This window comes from Carcharhinus amblyrhynchos, chromosome X (genome assembly GCF_965287045.1).
Source record: "Carcharhinus amblyrhynchos chromosome X, sCarAmb.v2.hapA, whole genome shotgun sequence".
Taxonomy (NCBI): Eukaryota; Metazoa; Chordata; class Chondrichthyes; order Carcharhiniformes; family Carcharhinidae; genus Carcharhinus; species Carcharhinus amblyrhynchos.
The window spans coordinates 8,093,767-8,111,452 of record NC_137359.1 but is presented as its reverse complement, the minus strand read 5'-3'; the positions used below and the strand labels follow the sequence as shown (position 1 = coordinate 8,111,452).

The window sequence follows — 17,686 nt, the reverse complement described above, 5'->3', positions numbered from 1 at the left end:
AGGGGAGAATCTGATAGTTTCCACAGCATTTTACCCATTTTTAATGCATTTAGAATTCTAAATGTGATAAGGGTGGCATGGGAGCACAGTGGTTAGCACTGCTGCTTCACAGCTCCAGGGTCCTGGGTTCGATTCCCGGCTCAGGTCACTGTCTGTGTGGAGTTTGCACATTCTCCTCGTGTCTGCGTGTGTTTCCTCCAGGTACTCCAGTTTCCTCCCACAGTCCAAAGATGTGCGGGTTGTGTTGATTGGCCATGCTAAGAAATTGCCCCTTAGTATCCAGGGACGCATAGGTTAGAGGGATTAGTAGGGATATGGGGGAAGAGCCTGGGTGGGATTATGTTCGGTGCAGACTCGATGGGCCGAAGGGCCTCTTTCTGCACTGTAGGGTTCTATGATTCTATAATAACAGAGAGAACTTACACTATTAGAAGTGGATTATTATCTCACTGATGGTCTGAAATTAGTCTATTAATGGGATAATACCACATTGCATGAAAAGTAAATTAAAGGTTGGAGAAGTAATAACTTAGAAACTGGGACACTTTTCAAACAGGAATGGTTTTTGGGCTTAGTTTTAACTGATGGTTACAGAAGGCTAGGCAGGGAACATCTCTCTCAGCTGTGTTAGAAGAAAAGCCATACCATGGAGTAATGGTTAAGAAAAGAGATGCTTTAAACTTGAACAATGGCTCCTGTTAAGGAACCCAGAGAAATGAAGAGATTTTGCCGATGACACGAAGGTTGGAGGTGTCGTGGATAGTTTGGAGGGATGTCAGAAGTTGCAGCAAGACTGGGCGGTGAAGTGGCAGATGGACTTCAACCCGGATAATTGTGCGGTGGTACATTTTGGCAGGTCAAATGGGATGAAGGAATATAATATTAAGGGTAAGACTCTTAGCAGTGTGGAAGATCAGAAGGATGTTGGGGTCTGGGTTCATTAGGACTCTCAAATCGGCTTCACAGGTAGAGGATGTGGTTAAGAAGGCATATGGTGTACTGGCCTTCATGAATTGAGGAATTGAGATTAGGAGTCGGGAGATAATGCTGTAGCTGTATAAGACCCTAATCAGACCCCACTTGGAGTACTGTGCTCAGTTCTGGTTGCCTCATTACAGGAAGGATGTGGAAGCCATTGAAAGGGTGCAGAGGAGATTTACAAGGATGTTGCCTGGATTGGGTGGCGTGCCTTATGAGGATAGGTTGAGAGAGCTTGGTCTTTTCTCCTTGGAGAGACGAAGGATGAGAGGTGACCTGATAGAGGTTTATAAGATGTTGAGAGGTATAGATAGGGTGGATTCTCAGAGACTTTTTCCCAGGGCTGAAATGGTCGCTACGAGAGGACACAGGTTTAGGGTACTGGGGAGTAGGTACAGAGGAGATGTCAGGGGTGAGTTTTTCACTCAGAGGGTGGTGGGTGAGTGGAATCAGCTGCCGTCGGTGGTGGTGGAGGCAAATTCAATAGGGTCTTTTGAGACTTCTGGATGAGTACATGGGACTTAATAGAATTGAGGGTTATAGGTAAGCCTAGTAGGTAGAGATAGGATCAGCGCAACTTGTGGGCCGAAGGGCCTGTTTGTGCTGTAGTTTTTCTATGTTCTAACTGTCCAAGAAATCTGAGGTTAATGAAACAGAGAAAACTGGTAATTGAGCAGAAAACTGTTCAGTAAAGAAAGACAAAGCTGAGAAGAAGACGGAGAAGCGAGAAAGATATCTAGGGTGATTTTCAAGTTTGTGAGAATTTACTACAGCTTATGGAATGTGAGTTGAAATAATTGGAAATTGGTGGCTGGATCTTGGGGTTTGTGTCAACGAAAAACATCAGAGGAAACCTGAAATGAGAGGTGAAAAACCTAGTCCTGGATCTTTTGTTAAAAGTGGAGCACATGCTTTATTTGAAGAGAAAGTTGAAAACCTTGAATCTCTGTCTGTCTCCCTCCCTTGTCCCTATCTGATAGCCTTCCTCTCTCTCTATTTCTTTCAATCTGGAGTCTCCAGGCGATTGAAGCTCAGAGCCCTTCATCCAGGAGCAAAGAACAAAATCCAGTTAAATATTCCAACAAGGCAGAGGGAGGGAGTGTGCGGCTAAAGATGAAAGCTTTTGACCAACTTTCAAGAATCACTCAATGTGTTTGTGGAAAAGTGTGTCTCTCCAATCAGTATGAAGGAGCAGGATAATGACCATGTAGTCTGACCAGTGGGAGCTGAGTGGTGTCAGGGGCACACTCGATGACCATTCGCTCAGTGTGAGATGAATGATGAACAGGAGAACTGCCCAGTGGGAGAGAAGAATAGTGTCAGGTGGGATTTCTGTCACATCAGTTCCACCAGTGACAGACACTTGCCTGCAAATAGAAATGGGAAATCAAATGAGAAAAGATTGAAAACTGTGATTTAGTTCTTCCTGTCATTTAATTAATTCACAAACTGCAGTGAAGGGATATTTCAGCACATTCTTCAATTGCTGTCTGAACTTAGTCTGGGTTATGGCATAAATGACAGTGTTTGTGCAGCAACTCAGAAGCTGCAGCATGAAGGCAAATTCCAGCACGAAATCCTCCACATGTACAGACTTGTATCCAAACCACCACATACGCACCCATATTGAATAGAACATGAACATTGACCATAGCAAGATGAAATTGGCTGAGATAACAAAGAGTAAAATGATGGATTTCCTTCGGCCCTTCATCTCGGGGTCTCTGGAACTTTCTCCACTGCTCTGAGCCCGGAGTCTCTTGCGGACTCTGCTGGTCACTTGGATATGTCTGACGGTTAAAACATTGAGCAGCAGGATCATGATGAATGGAACACAGGGGGTTAGAAGGATGTGGATGAATTCGATTGTTACCCACACCAGAGATTCCTGAATATCCCTTGTTACCTCACAAAACCAGGGGATGTTTCCGAGCCAATAACGATCTGTTAACATAAAATACCAGAAAACGTTCTTAACACAGCTCAGCACAGTCACTGTGCCCAGAACCACAGCTGCCGTTTTCTCGTTGCAATATTTATTCTTCAGCTTCGGGCAACAAATGGCCACAAACCGATCGAAAGTGAAAGTGACGGTGAACCAGACAGAACAGTCAGTGGCTGAATAAAGAAGGACAGCGTGGATATTACACAGGGGGATGTACCACAGGAACATAAACTGATCTCGGTAAACAATTGGAATGTGTCTCATTATCAAGTCGAGGATAATGACCAGTAGATCAGCCACTACCATGGCCACCAAGTAACGGGTGACACATTTGGAAAGGCCACAGTTTTGGCGAGCTAGGGTAACAGTCGTCATTATGTTCACTGCAAAGAAAGGAAACAATTAATGAAATTACACGTCAGAGTGGAAACGTGGATTCTCCCACAAGTGCTGAATTGGTGGGAAAACTGTTCTGGATCACGACTGTTTTCAGACTCGAATCTCTGCACTCTGCATTGTACAGAGGTCACAAGTGTGAATCTCGTTAAAAACCCAGGGGGCTATTCATGCCAAGAAGCCTGAAATTGGTGGGATGAGCGGGAGCCCACGCATGTGCACATCGCTGGGAGATTTCTGGAAAGACTTCCCAGCATCCAGATCACTGCCATTCAAATCCCACAAAGGTTGCTGGCCCCACACAACCCCCCCCACACACATCACTGGCCTCACCGAGGGCCCCCATAAGCCCCCCTCATACACATCGCTGGCCTCATTGCTGGCCCACGCAGCCCCCCCCCCCACCCCACCCCCAAAACCACCCACACACACACACACACACACACACACACACACACATCACTGGCCTCATTGCTGGCCCCCCCCCCCCCAGACATGCGCGCACACACATTGCTAGCCTCATCGCTAGACCCTACAACCACCTCCCCTCCCCCCCCAGATCTCACTGGCCTCCACACTGCGCCCCCCCACCCCCCCCCCCCCACATATGGTGTCCCTCCCCCATACAGACATCGCTGCTCACCCATCCCCCTACATCCCCCCCCTCCCCACACACACACATGCTTGCCCCATGCCCTCATGGATCTGGATAATGCGGGTACCCAATCCCTCTATCTCTTGAACGTACTGTCCTCACTGCTGGCCATGCAGAGAACTTGCGTTGTGCTGACAGGAACAAGCCCAGCTCGCAAGCATTCCCTCTCTTGAATCGGAGCCTTGAGTATTGCACCACCCCACCCCCCCACGGACGTAGCACCTTATCGATTAGGAGCCCTGAGTATTGTACCCCCCTGGACTGCAGCCTATTGAATGGCAGCCAGTCAGCACCCTGAGGGATGCATGACACTCGACTGAATGCAGCCTTCAAAATCTCTCACAATATTTGTCGCCAAAGTGCCGTTGACTGGCCACCCTCACTGCACCCACACTCCCCCGATATGCCAGAGCTGTGTCAGCTGCAGGAATGGACACATAGCCAATCATTACCACAAAAGATGTCTGCGCGCAAACCTGCACCCAGATTCACAGAGGCTGACCTGGAGGAGAGGCGTGAGTGGAAGTTCCCCGGCTGGACCCCAACCCAAGGGGTGCATCTGCCACGGCACTGTGGTGGCAGGAGTGGTGAATGCCAGGGTTCTGACACAGCGCCCTGGCAGGCAGTGTCGGAAAAAAAATGTATCACCTTCGAGTAGCAAAGGTGAGTGAGCATCACAGTTCAAACCCCGGCACGCATCCGCTTAAACACTTTAAGGACCCTTCCCCCAGGAACAGAATCTAACCCCTCACCCCTCATCGTGCACCCTTCAGTGGTGACCGCTTTCCCCGAAACTGCCAGCACAATGCCCGAGAAACAGGCACACATTGCGCACCATCCCCAGTGCAATGTATTCATGCTTGCTATCCACCTTATGTTCCCCACAGCAAGAGAACATTCACAATGTATGTGAGATGACACAGGCTGGTGGTGATGTGCCTGACCTGCTGACCAGCATGGAGGAGCATGCCATGGAGCTGGCACAGGGGGTGATGGGCCATCCCAATTGGTCACCGACAGCCAGTGAGCAGAAGCTGCTCTGGAGCAAACTGCCCACACTCCCCTGGATGACACCTTGGAGGGGCGCACTGAGGAATCCTCCGAGGACAGCACCACTAAAGTGCCACCGGTGTGTACCGCACAACACAGAGACTATCACCACGGTGGGTACCTTTTAGCATTGAGGCTTCTGGGTCACAAGCTGGTAAGCGTGTCACAGACACTGATACACATCAGAGAGCCTGGACACACGGAGGCCAGGATTCAGCTGTCCCCAAGCTGGGCTCCTCCCAAGGCTGGCGGAGATGCAGCAGGAAACCCCGGGGAGTTGAGGGCTCATTGTGCTGTTTAGGGAAGTCCAACAGAGTGCTGTTGCAGGAGGTGGTGCCAACACAGTATGAGAAGCAAGACAACACTGCAAGGATGGTGACCACAGTGGAAAGTCTGGCTCAGGGGTCTGTCCTCATGGCTGACAGGGTCCCGGCCATCCTGGAGACACAACGGGCCACGGGCGCGTGTGTTCCCAGCGTCCAGGAGGCACAGCGTTCGATGGTCATGGGTATTGGGGGCATGTGGGAGACACTGCTGGCCATGGCTGGGAGTCTCACTGGCATACTGGAGACACAGCAGGCAGTGGCTGTGAGCTTCGATAACTTAGCCCAGGCTCAGAGGGCTACTGCTGGTGGGCTCCAGAGTCTGGTTCGCTCACAGAATGCTGAAACGGAGGAACTCCAGAGCTTGGCTCAGCCTCAGAGGGCCAGGGCTGAGGGTCACAAATCTCGGCTTCCAAGACTGGCAGAGAAATGACGCTGGAGCTTCTGGAGCTCAGTCCAGCTATCTTGGCATCCCATGGTGTCTTCCCAGGGCACCCTAAGGTTTGAGCCCATGCCTGGGCCTTCTACCTAGGAAACCCAGGAAGCCCCGAGAACTTCTGATTCCCCCTTTCCTCCCACTGGGGCATCTTAGGGCCAGCGAGATGAACAGGGTGGCACCGGAACAGTGCCAGCCGCGAGTCAGCTGGGGTGGCACCTGGAAGAAGCAATAGACCCCACAAAGTATGCAAGTTGTCGTTCACTAAGTGGGCACGAGCGAAGGTCAGCATCAGTCAGGGTTTATTAATCAATAACGTTAGGAACACAATAGGCTATTAATTGCACCTCACGGCCGTGACAAATGATTCCAACCCCTCCCCTCCACAGAACTGAGTGTTGCCGACTCCCAAATGTAGAAGTGCTGCCCGTTGAGCCTTGTAGACTCAGCCAGATGTTTGAGTGCCAGCCCTACCTTCCCCAACATCCACCAGACCCTTGGTGCAAGTGCCCCCACCCCATCCTTCCACCCCTTGGCTAAAAAACATGCACTCCCCCCAACCCTTACAGCTACATGGGCCAGGGTGGCAGCGGGCATTCGGATACAGGTAGGAGTCAGATTTGAGTGGCATCAGAGGCAGGATCCCAGTGTGCACAACAGCGAGTCCTCATCATCCTCCAGCCTTCAACTAAAACTCGCAACCATTGCCAGCCCAGGCACACTAACAGGTTTGGATGTTTCTGGGGGAATAGGGTGGTGGGACGGCAGGAGCAGGGGAAGGGTGAGGAAATAGAAACTCTACAGTACAGAAAGAGGCCATTCGGCCCATTGAGTCTGCACCAACCACAATCCCACCCAGGCCCCCCTCCCATGTCCCTACACATTTTATTCATACTCCCTCTAACCGACGCATCTCAGGACACCAAGGGGCAATTTTAGCATAGCCAATCAACCTAACCCGCACATCTTTGGGAGGAAACCCACGCAGACACAGGGAGAATGTGCAGACTCCACACAGACAGCGACCCGAGCCGGGAATCGAACCCAGATGCCTGGAGCTGCGAATTAGCAGTGCTAACCCACTGTGCTATCATGCTGCCCTTCCCCTCCGGGGGCAGGTGGTTCGGTTTGGTGGGGGAATAGCGGCTGCACTTGCTCCTGAGGTGTGGTGGTCTCACTGCACAGCACCAGCTAGGTGAAGCAGGCTGCAATCACGGCATCCCTCACCAACCTTCCCTGCCAGACACCAGCCATCGCTGCCCGCTCTCTGCCCTCCGGCTCTTCGTGTGGTGGGATACCCACCTCACCCTCCTCACTGCTCCTCCTCCTCCTCCTTCACCTCTTGCTCCAGCGAGCCTCCTCACTGCTGGGGCAATGATGTGTGAAGCACGCACAGGGTTATCCTGGACGGCCCCCCCCAGAGCGATCCAAGCAGCGGATCTGCATCTTCAGGCTGATGCACCACTGTACGACAGACGGGTGGCTCCATGAGCCTTGTTGTCGCAGTTCTCTGCCTCAAACTCGGGCCTCCACACAGGCGTTATCAGCGTGACCTTAGCGGGTAATCCTTGTCACCCAGTAGCCATCCCGGGAGCCTGGGCTGGTCTTCCAAGAGCCCAGGGATGTCCGACTGCCTGAGCGTAAACTTTTCAAGGACGCTCTCCGAATGGGGTGCTTCAATCTGCTTGGTCTTCAGCCGATGGTCGCAGCTTATTTAGACGTCCCGGGAGTGGAACCTCTTCCTGTTCACAGATTGCTGCACTTTGCGCATTTGGGATCCCAGCGATGGGTGTAAAGCTGAGAGCCCGAACCTCCTGCTGCGCACGGCCCGCATCAAAATTAACAAACTACTCTGCCTGGGGTATACGGGCTATCTGTAAACTTCCGCACACATCTGTGCACAGAGGCCTGGGAGATCCCAGCTAGGTCGCCACTGGAGTGCCCCGGAGGTGTAGAAATTGAGGGATACAGTCACCTTCACATCCACCGGGCGTGGTTGCCCTCCCCCTAGGTGTGAGAGCACCTCGCAAATATGTCACACCGTGGTCTTGGAGAGGCGTGGCTGGCGACGGCACACCTCCAAAGGAATTAGCCTCAGCACCCTCTGCCTTCTTCACCCTCTTGGGAAACTACTCACCCACCTCCTGGCCCTCAGTGGCAGCCCCCTGCCCTCCTGCCTGAGGATCTGGTGGTGGCACCCCTGCGGTGGTCTCTCCACGCCTCCTCCCCCTCCTCCTCTGCCCCTGCTGTCACCATCACAGGAAGAAACTCTCACCACACCAGGTTAAAGTCCAACAGGTTTATTTGGTAGTCAACGCCACTAGCTTTTCACTCACCTGACGAAGGAGCAGCGCTCCGAAAGCTAGTGGCGTTGACTACCAAATAAACCTGTTGGACTTTAACCTGGTGTGGTGAGACTTCTTATCTGTGTTTACCCCAGTCCAACGCCGGCGTCGCCACATCGTCACCATCACAGCCAGCTCCAGATCGAGCGAACTGACATCCGTCTGCACAGTGAGGTTTGGAAAGAGCATAGAATGACGGATTATTATCATTGGCTGCATAGACCCCAATCCCTCACTTGGGCCAGAACTACCCCCGCTTGTGGGAGCTGGCAGCCCCACACAATCCACGGGTGCCGTGCGTGACCCGATTAGGGTTGTGTGAGATTCTCATCGTGACAAACGCTGGCACAGATGACGCAGGTCAGTGCGCAGCCGTGGGCAATGCGCACCCTTGAGCCTTTGCTTGAGCAGTGCCACCACCGGACCCTCAGGAAGGCGAGCAAGGGGGCTGCCACTGAGGGCCAGGAGGTGGGTGAGCCCAGGCTCTCGAGAGGCAGAGGCTGCCAAAGCCAAGGAGGTACAGGCCCCACGATTCCTTCCAGGCCCTTTGGAGGAGACGGGAGCCATCGCTATGTGTGCAACGTACATCCATTACAGGCATGTGCTGCTGGTCCGCATCACAGGGCGGGGACAGACTGCACAGCAGATGTGGGCCCAGTGACAGCAGATTCCATGCAATCCATGTCTGAACCTCCGCACCCAGGCCTGGAGCAGCAGCTTGCTTCATCTGGTTAGTCCTCAGTCAGCACGTGATGCACTCCCCCCCCCCCCAACCCCGGAACACCAGCACTCAGTTGAGTCCCTGCCCACACCCCACGGCGAGACAACACCGCTGCAAAGTGCCCTGGAAGGGAAGGGTCAGCGGGACTCCTTCATGGAACCTCACCCGGAGAGCTGTGAGGAAAATAGAAGCCCCCTCCCGCCCCAGATATCACTGGTCCATGGGCCAACACCAGAAGACAGCAGGAGGAAGGCCACCAGGCACGTTCCCGTAGCGCCAGCTTTCTCCAGCCCGACCCACCAGAAAAGTCGTGAGTCACGATGGGAGAATCGGGCCCGTCATTACGAATTTGATTGAGGAGTTATTGAGATTTCTAGACCCTCTGACATCCACAAGACCTGTCTGAACATATTCCCTTTCAGATCCAAAGCGCAAAACAAAATACTCACTGCTCAAAAACATACACGCGCAAATCGGAAAAGACATCTGTAAAATGAATGCAGTTAGATTATTCAAAGCATAGAACAGAAACAATCACTTCTTCACAATTCTTATGATGGAGGTTTAAAATTTTGTGGGTCTGAGGGATTCTATCCTTGTTTATTGAAGATAGAGGTTGAGTGGAAAGTTCTGGCTTTTTGTGGAAATAGCGGCTCAGACTGTGATGAAGAAATGTAACAGCAGGTAAAACATTTTCACCTCTTTCACTACCCAAGGTGACTCTGAAACAGATTTCTTCCATTTTATGGACTCTTCCTTCTGGATTTTCTTGTTTTCATTGATTAACTGATTTCTAGACATTCCGGTATAGAATGTTTCATCAGCTATATAATGTCAGCTATTTCGTATCAGCTATATAATGTCAGCTATTTCGTATCAGCTATATAGTATCAGCCAAATAGTGTCAGCTACATAATGTCAGCTGTATAGTGTCAGCTACATAGAACATAGAACACTACAGCACAAACAGGCCCTTCAGCCCACAAGTTGCGCCGATCACATCAATACCTACCAATCCATAGACCTATCTATAACCCCCAATCCCATTAAATCCCATATACTCATCCAGAAATCTTTTAAAAGACCCCAGCGAGTTCGCCTCCACCACCACTGACAGCAGCCGATTCCATTCACTCACCACCCTCTGAGTGAAAAACTTACCCCTAACATCACTTCTGTACTTGCTTCCCTGCACCTTAAACCTGTGTCCTCTCGTAGCGACCATTTCAACCCGGGGAAATAGCCTCTGAGAATCCACCCTATCCCTCTCAACATTTTATAAACCTCTATCAGGTCGCCTCTCAACCTTCGTCTCTCCAGGGAGAAGAGTCCCAGTTCCCTCAACCTATCTTCATAAGGCATGCCTCCCAGTCCAGGCACATCCTTGTAAATCTCCTCTGTACCCTTTCAATAGCTTCTACGTCCTTCCTATAGTGAGGCGACCAGAACTGCGCACAGTACTCCAAGTGGAGTCTGACAAGGGACTTATAAAGTTGCAGCATTACCTCCCGACTCCTAAACTCAATCCCTCGATTAATGAAGGCCAGTACACCATATGCCTTCTTGACCACATCCTCCACCTGCGAGGCCGATTTAAGAGTCCTGTGGACCCGGACCCCAAGATCCTTCTGCTCTTCAACACTGCTAAGACTCCTGCCCTTGATAGTGTACTCATTCATCCCATTGGTCCTGCCAAAATGGACCACTACACATTTATCCGCGTTGAAGTCCATCTGCCACTTCTCCGCCCAGTCTTGCATCCTATTTATGTCCTGCTGCAACCTCTGACATCCTTCCAGACACTGTATAGTGTCAGCTACATAATGTCAGCTGTATAGTGTCAGCTGTATAATGTCAGCTACATAATGTCAGCTGTATAGTGTCAGCTGTATAATGTCAGCTACATAATGTCAGCTGTATAGTGTCAGCTACATAATGTCAGCTGTATAGTGTCAGCTGTATAATGTCAGCTACATAATGTCAGCTGTATAGTGTCAGCTGTATAGTGTCAGCTGTATAGTGTCAGCTACATAATGTCAGCTGTATAGTGTCAGCTACATAATGTCAGCTGTATAGTGTCAGCTACATAATGTCAGCTGTATAGTGTCAGCTACATAATGTCAGCTGTATAGTGTCAGCTACATAATGTCAGCTGTATAGTGTCAGCTACATAATGTCAGCTGTATAGTGTCAGCTGTATAATGTCAGTTACATAATGTCAGCTGTATAGTGTCAGCTACATAATGTCAGCTACATAATGTCAGCTGTATAGTGTCAGCTACATAGTGTCAGCTACATAGTGTCAGCTACATAGTGTCAGCTACATAGTGTCAGCTACATAGTGTCAGCTGTATAGTGTCAGCTACATAGTGTCAGCTACATAATGTCAGCTACATAATGTCAGCTGTATAGTGTCAGCTACATAGTGTCAGCTACATAATGTCAGTTACATAATGTCAGCTGTATAGTGTCAGCCACATATTGTCAGCTACATAATGTCAGCTGTATAATGTCAGCCGTATAGTGTCAGCTACATATTGTCAGCTACATAATGTCAGCTGTATAATGTCAGCTGTATAGTGTCAACTACATAATGTCAGCTGTATAATGTCAGCTGTATAGTGTCAGCTGTATAGTGTCAGCTACATAATGTCAGCTGTATAGTGTCAGTTACATAATGTCAGCCGTATCGTGTCAGCTACATAATGTCAGCTGTATAGTGTCAGCTACATAATGTCACTGATGAAGCTTTTCTTTTCACCATGAACCGTCTCCCTGTCTGTCAGCATGGTGTCGGATTTCCATCATTCACACATTAACATTCCCATTAGGAACAGCCTTCTCCAGCCACCTCCATCCTCCCAGCAACTCCCAGTGGATTTTGACCTGGCAGTAACAGGGCTGTCAGGATTGGAAGCAGGGAGTGATGGTGGAACCAAGACAGAGAGAGTGAATCTGGGTTGATGTTTTCCCCAACACGCACACACTCAGAGACAACAAAACCTGCCTCTTGGACTGTCTCATAGGAGGGACAGGTAAGAGGGAAACTCCCCCAGGGTGGGATTGATAGTCTCAGAAAGGTGGAGGATGGGCATAGCTTGATTGGGACCAGTGTAGGTCAGTGAATACAGGGGTGACAGGGAAATGGGGACTTGTTGCTGCTTCGTGAAGAGGCAATTTACAAGAGTAAGAACATAAGAAATAGGAGCAGGAGTTGGCCATCTAGCCCTTCGAGCCTGCCCCGCCATTCAATAAGATCATGGCTGATCTGAAGTGGATCAGTTCCACTTTCCCGCTTTCTCCCCATAACCCTTAATTCCCTTGTCTGTCAGAAATCTATCTACCCGTGACTTAAATATATTTAGCGAGGTAGCCTCCACCACTTCAACGGGCAGAGAATTCCAGAGATTCACCACCCTTTGAGTAAAGAAGTTCCTCCTCAACTCTGATATAAACTGCCCCCCCCCCTGCCCTATCTTGAGGCTGTGCCCTCTAGTCCTGCTGTCCTTTCTAAGCGGGAAGAATCTCTCTACCTCTACCCTATCCATCCCCTTCATTATCTTATACGTCTCTATAAGATCCCCCCTCATCCTTCTAAACTCTGATGAGTACAGACCCAGTCTATTTAGTCTCTCTTCATAGTCCAACCCCCTCATCCCCTCAACCCCCTCATCTTAGTGTTGCTGCCTCACAGTGCCAAGAACCCGGGTTCAATTCCAGCCGATAGTGACTATGCAGAGTTTGTACCTCTTCCCCATGACTGCATGGTTTTTCTCTGGATGCTTTGGTTTCCTCCCACAGTCCAAAGTACAGGTTTGATGGTTTGGGAATGCTAAATTGCCCCTTAATGACCCAAGATGTGTAGGTGAGCGAACATAGGAATTAGGAGCAAGAGTAGGCAAATATACCTCTTTGAGCCTGCTCCGCCATTCAATCAAATCATGGCTGGTCTCTCCTTGGTCTCAAATCCACCTCCCCGTCTGTCCCTCTTCTCTCTTTAACCTGTGTTGTATCAGAAATATGTCTATCACCGCCTTGAAACCATTCAACGATTCAGATTCCACCACACTATGGGGCAGTGAGTTCCACAAGTTCACTGCCCTCTGTGACTAGTTCCTCCTCATTTCAGTTTTAAATCTACCGATTCTCAACCTATACCTGTGACCTCTTGTTCTAAATTGACTCATAAGAGGAAATATTTGGTCTATGTTTATATTGTCAATCCCTTTTAGGATTTATGTACCTTGATCAGATCCCCTCTCATTCTTATAATTTTCAGTGAGTATAAGCCCCCTGTCAGAGGAAATTACAATAACATGGCACTAAAAGGTCAATCTTGAAATGAATATAGTACAGAGAAAGTACAAAATATCTCCAATTACAATGGCACAGTTGCATAGAAACACATATAACCACAGTTAGAGAATATAAATATGTATTTTTGAAATACTCTGCGCACCTTGGCCAAATGCAGACTGCCCCAAGGCATAACAAGATGAAAGCTGAATAAGATGAGCCACATTCTTTAAGAACAATACAGCCACAGAGCACAACTTTTATCAGTATGGGTTACAAGTTCCCAGACACTAGCATGAACGGAACAATTCAATTTCTACTGATTAAAGGCACTCGGCAGACAGTGGGAATGAGAACTGTTGAGCTCTATAACCTACATAATTGAGGGATAGTGGGAAATGTGCCTTTGAAATCTATGACGTATGTAACCGAAGTTGTGAAGAGTCAATGGGCAGGAACTCTATGGACCAATGAATTTTCATGCTGCCAAAGAGTAGGATGTTATTGGCCAAGGTAAATAATCCATAGTTAAAATGATTAATCCATCTTGTTAATATGTTCAGAGCAGGTGGATAGATGATTTCTGAAAAAGTATAGTTGAAGTACATCTTGATAACAAGATTTAGAGTGGTTTGGACTGATCCCAAATTGCTCTACCTCAAATGGTGGAACAAATCCTGGGTCAATAAAGCCATGATGTGGAGATGCTGGTGTTGGACTGGGGTTGGCAGTCTCAACCAAGTGGAGAAGTCTCACAACACCAGGTTAAAGTCCAACAGGTTTATTTGGTAGCACAAGCTTTTGGAGCGCTGCTCCTTTATCAGGTGAGTGGAGGTTAGTGCACAAACACAACATATATAGGCAAAGACACAATTCCAAGAGATTAGAATGTCTTACAGACTTGTGTTTCAACCACCACTTGCCTGTTGAAGGAGAAGCTCGCGATTCCAAATAAACCTGTCGGACTTTATTCTGGTGTTGTGAGACTTCTTACTTGGTCAACAAAGTACATCTTCAACCAGATCTATTGTGTCCGGTGAGTTCTTTGTACTTGCTGAGCTGTATTAATAGAACAAAGAAAATTACAGCACAGGAACAGGCCCTTCGGTCCTCCAAGCCTGCACCGACCATGCTGCCCATTTTAACCTACCCTTCAGGAGACCATACCCCTCTATTCCCATCCTATTCATATATTTGTCAAGATGTCCCTTGAAAGTCACTATCGTTAATGCATGCACTACCTCCCCTGGCAGTGAGTTCCATGCACCCACCTCCCTCTCGTAAAACATTAACCCGTACATCTTCTTTAAACCTTGCCCATCACACCTTAAACCTATGCCTGCCAGTAATTGACCCTTCCATGCTAGGAAAAGACTTCTGACTATCCACTCTGTCCATGCCTCTCATAATCTTGTAGACTTCTATCCCTTAATTCCCCTGTCTATCAGAAATCTATCTACCCGTGACTTAAATATATTCAACAAGGTAGCCTCCACCACTTCAATGGGCAGAGAATTCCAGAGATTCACAACCCTCTAAGAGAAGAAGTTCCTCCTCAACTCTGTTCCAAACTGATTCCCTCCTTATTTTGAGGCTGTGCCCTCTAGCTCTGGTTTCCTTCCTAAGTGGAAAGAATCTCTCTACCTCTACCCTATCTATCCCCTTCATTATCTTGTAAGTCTCTATAAGATCCCCCCTCAGCCTTCTAAACTCCAACGAGTACAGGCCCAGTCTATTTAATCTCTCCTCATAAGCTAACCCCCTGATCTCCGGTATCAGCCTGGTGAACCTTCTCTGTACTCCCTCCAAGGCCAGTATATCCTTTCGCAAATAAGGGGACCAAAACTGCACACAGTACTCCAGCTGCGGCCTCACCAGTACCCTGTACAGTTGCAGCAAGACCTCCCTGCTTTTATATTCTATCCCTCTCGCTATAAAGGCCAGCATCCCATTCGCCTTCTTGATCACCTGCTGCACCTGCAGACTGGGTTTTTGCGATTCATGCACAAGGACCCCCAGGTCCCTCTGCACCATAGCATGCTGCAGCTTTTCACCATTTAAATAATATTCCATCCTACCATTATTTCTTCCAAAGTGGATAACCTCACACTTGCTAACGTTATACTCCATCTGCCAGGTCCTTGCCCACTCACTCAGCCTATCCAGATCCCTCTGCAGACTTCCCGCGTCCCCCACACAATTCGCTTTTCCACTCATCTTCGTGTCACGCAGTACAGGATAGTTTATGATACAAATAACTACAGACACTTACCAGGGACACCAATAATCGCCAGGATGGGATAGTAACCTGCTTGAATGACATGAAGTGTGAACTTGATCCGCCAGGCAGAAGGTATCCTTCCTAGAGAAAGCCAGGAAAGGGCCAAAGATAGACCCTTGTCCATCGTTGTAATATTCCACTCTGTTGCTCTCAGATTCTGATCCATCATTGTAATATTTCACTCTGTTGCTTTCAGATTCTGATTTCTCCTCCTTCCTCCGCCTCTCTCTCTCTTTCTCTGGGGCCTCTAATCCCTGATAGTGTCAGAAGTGACGCTCCCATTGATAAAATGAGATAATACACTGAACGGAACACCTTTTTAATAGAAGAGGGAAACCCTCCAGTGACACAGTTAGGGTCCATGGAGACTGACGTTAATTACAGCCACTGAACAAACAATCTCAGTTAACCCCCCCTTTCAACCCAACACTTCTTTTCGTTATCACAATAAGATATAACACTTACACAGTCTGGATAGAAAGTATTAGAGTTACTTAGGGAAGGAATGGTGGATATAATGGGGGACAGAGCACAAGCTTTCTATCTTCCTTGAATATGGGAGTAGTTCCTGAGCAGTGCAGGGTTGTGGATGTTTCATTTCTTTATAAAGATACAGAGGGATCAATCCTGAAGCAGCTGCGCAGTTTGAAATGTTGATAATTGACCAGAAGTGGGAAATCAATCTATGATTAAAAAATTGAGGTTGTGTGAAGTCGGGAAAGGGTTAATGGATTTTGTATCTAGAATATGTCACAAACATAACCCTTCCTCATAGAAATTTACAGCTCAGAAACAGGCCTTTTGGCCCTTCTTGTCTGTGCTGAACCATTTTTTTGCCTAGTCCCACAGACCTGCACCTGGACCATATCCCTCCACACCCCCTCTCATCCATGAACCCGTCCAAGTTTTTCTTAAATGTTAAAAGTGACCCCGCATTTATCTGGCAGCTCATTCCACACTCCCACCACTCTCTGTGTGAAGAAGCCCCCCCTAATATTCCCATTAAACTTTTCCCCCTTCACCCTTAACCCATGTCCTCTGGTTTTTTTCTCCCCTAGCCTCAGTGGAAAAAGCCTGCTTGCATTCACTCTATCTATACCCATCAAAATCTTATACACCTCTATCAAATCTCCCCTCATTCTTCTACGCTCCAGGGAATAAAGTCCTAACCTATTCAATCTCTCTCTGTAACTCAGCTTCTCATGGCTTTTCCTTTAGCTTATACTGCTCCTGGCAGTAATATAAGTTATTTGTTCATGTCTTACATGCTTTAACTCTCATTTTTATAAAGACAGAGAGTTTAATGTGGCTGTTATTTTGTAGACTTTGCAAATCTTACCTGATTGTGTTAGTTAGACATTGTTACACAGACGGTAGTTTACGATGCTGGCTTTTGACAGCTGCTGATGGCAGATTGCGATACCGGCTTTTAACAGGAAGAGTCCTGCTGGGACAGCCACAAATAATTTCAAATACAGTCATGCCACTACTGCTGCAGGAAGGGGTTTGAATTGTGACCGGATTGAAGCCTGTGTCATGACGGCAGCTGCCAGCTGGACTGTGATTTCTGATCAAATCTGGGGCTGTCTCACAACCCAGAAAGGAAGACCCAAAGGTCTGGCTGGAATTGGAACTTTGAATCGTGATTGACACTAAGACTCATGATGTATAAATGCCCAAAGAACAAAGAACAACACAGCCCGGGAAACAGGCCCTTCAGCCCAACGAGCCTGCATTGCCATCTTAACATTATGAGTCCCCCCCTCCACCCATGACCCATGTCTATGCTTATAGCATTGAGGGAAGACTAATTTAGGGACAATTTATTACACCAATCAGCCTAAGAGCACATCTTTGGGGTGTGGGAGGAAACCGGAGCACCCGGAGAAAACCCACGCAAGCACGGGGAGAATGCGCAAACTCCCACAGACACCGGCCCAAATCCATGTATCTGCACAGCAAACAGTGATAGTTTGCACATTCTCCTCGTGTCTGTGTGGGTTTCCTCCGGGTGCTCCGGTTTTCTCCCACAGTCCAAAGATGTGCGGGTTAGGTTGATTGGCCATGCTAAGAAGTTGCCCCTTAGTGTCCAGGGATGTGTAGGTTAGAGGGATTAGTGGGTATAATATGTAGGGATATGGGGGTAGGGTCTGGGTGGGATTGTGTTCAGTGCAGACGCGAAGGGCCTCTTTCTGCACTGTCGGGTTCTATGATTCTACATATCTCGTTTCTTCCCTTCTTTTTAAGTTTTAGGCTAACT

At 48.5% G+C, this 17,686-nt stretch overlaps 1 protein-coding gene across 1 annotated transcript; it reads right to left on the bottom strand.

Annotated features, from left to right (window-relative positions):
- Positions 1 to 2,407: 2,407 nt before the first annotated feature.
- On the bottom strand, positions 2,408 to 15,592 carry LOC145361917 (putative G-protein coupled receptor 139). The gene is made up of 2 exons (XM_080217902.1): positions 15,418 to 15,592; positions 2,408 to 3,306 (listed from the first exon to the last, which is right to left on the bottom strand). The coding sequence occupies exons 1-2, from the start codon at positions 15,590 to 15,592 to the stop codon at positions 2,408 to 2,410; spliced, it is 1,074 nt and encodes a 357-aa protein (XP_080074028.1).
- Positions 15,593 to 17,686: the final 2,094 nt, after the last annotated feature.

Excerpts from the sequence above, each read along its gene's own strand:
- LOC145361917 (XM_080217902.1), bottom strand. The coding sequence starts at position 15,592 with ATGGATCAGAATCTGAGAGCAACAGAGTGGAATATTACAACGATGGAC. Across the intron at positions 3,307-15,417 it reads GGCGATTATTGGTGTCCCTG|TGAACATAATGACGACTGTT; the intron begins GTAAGTGTCTGT and ends CTTTCTTTGCAG.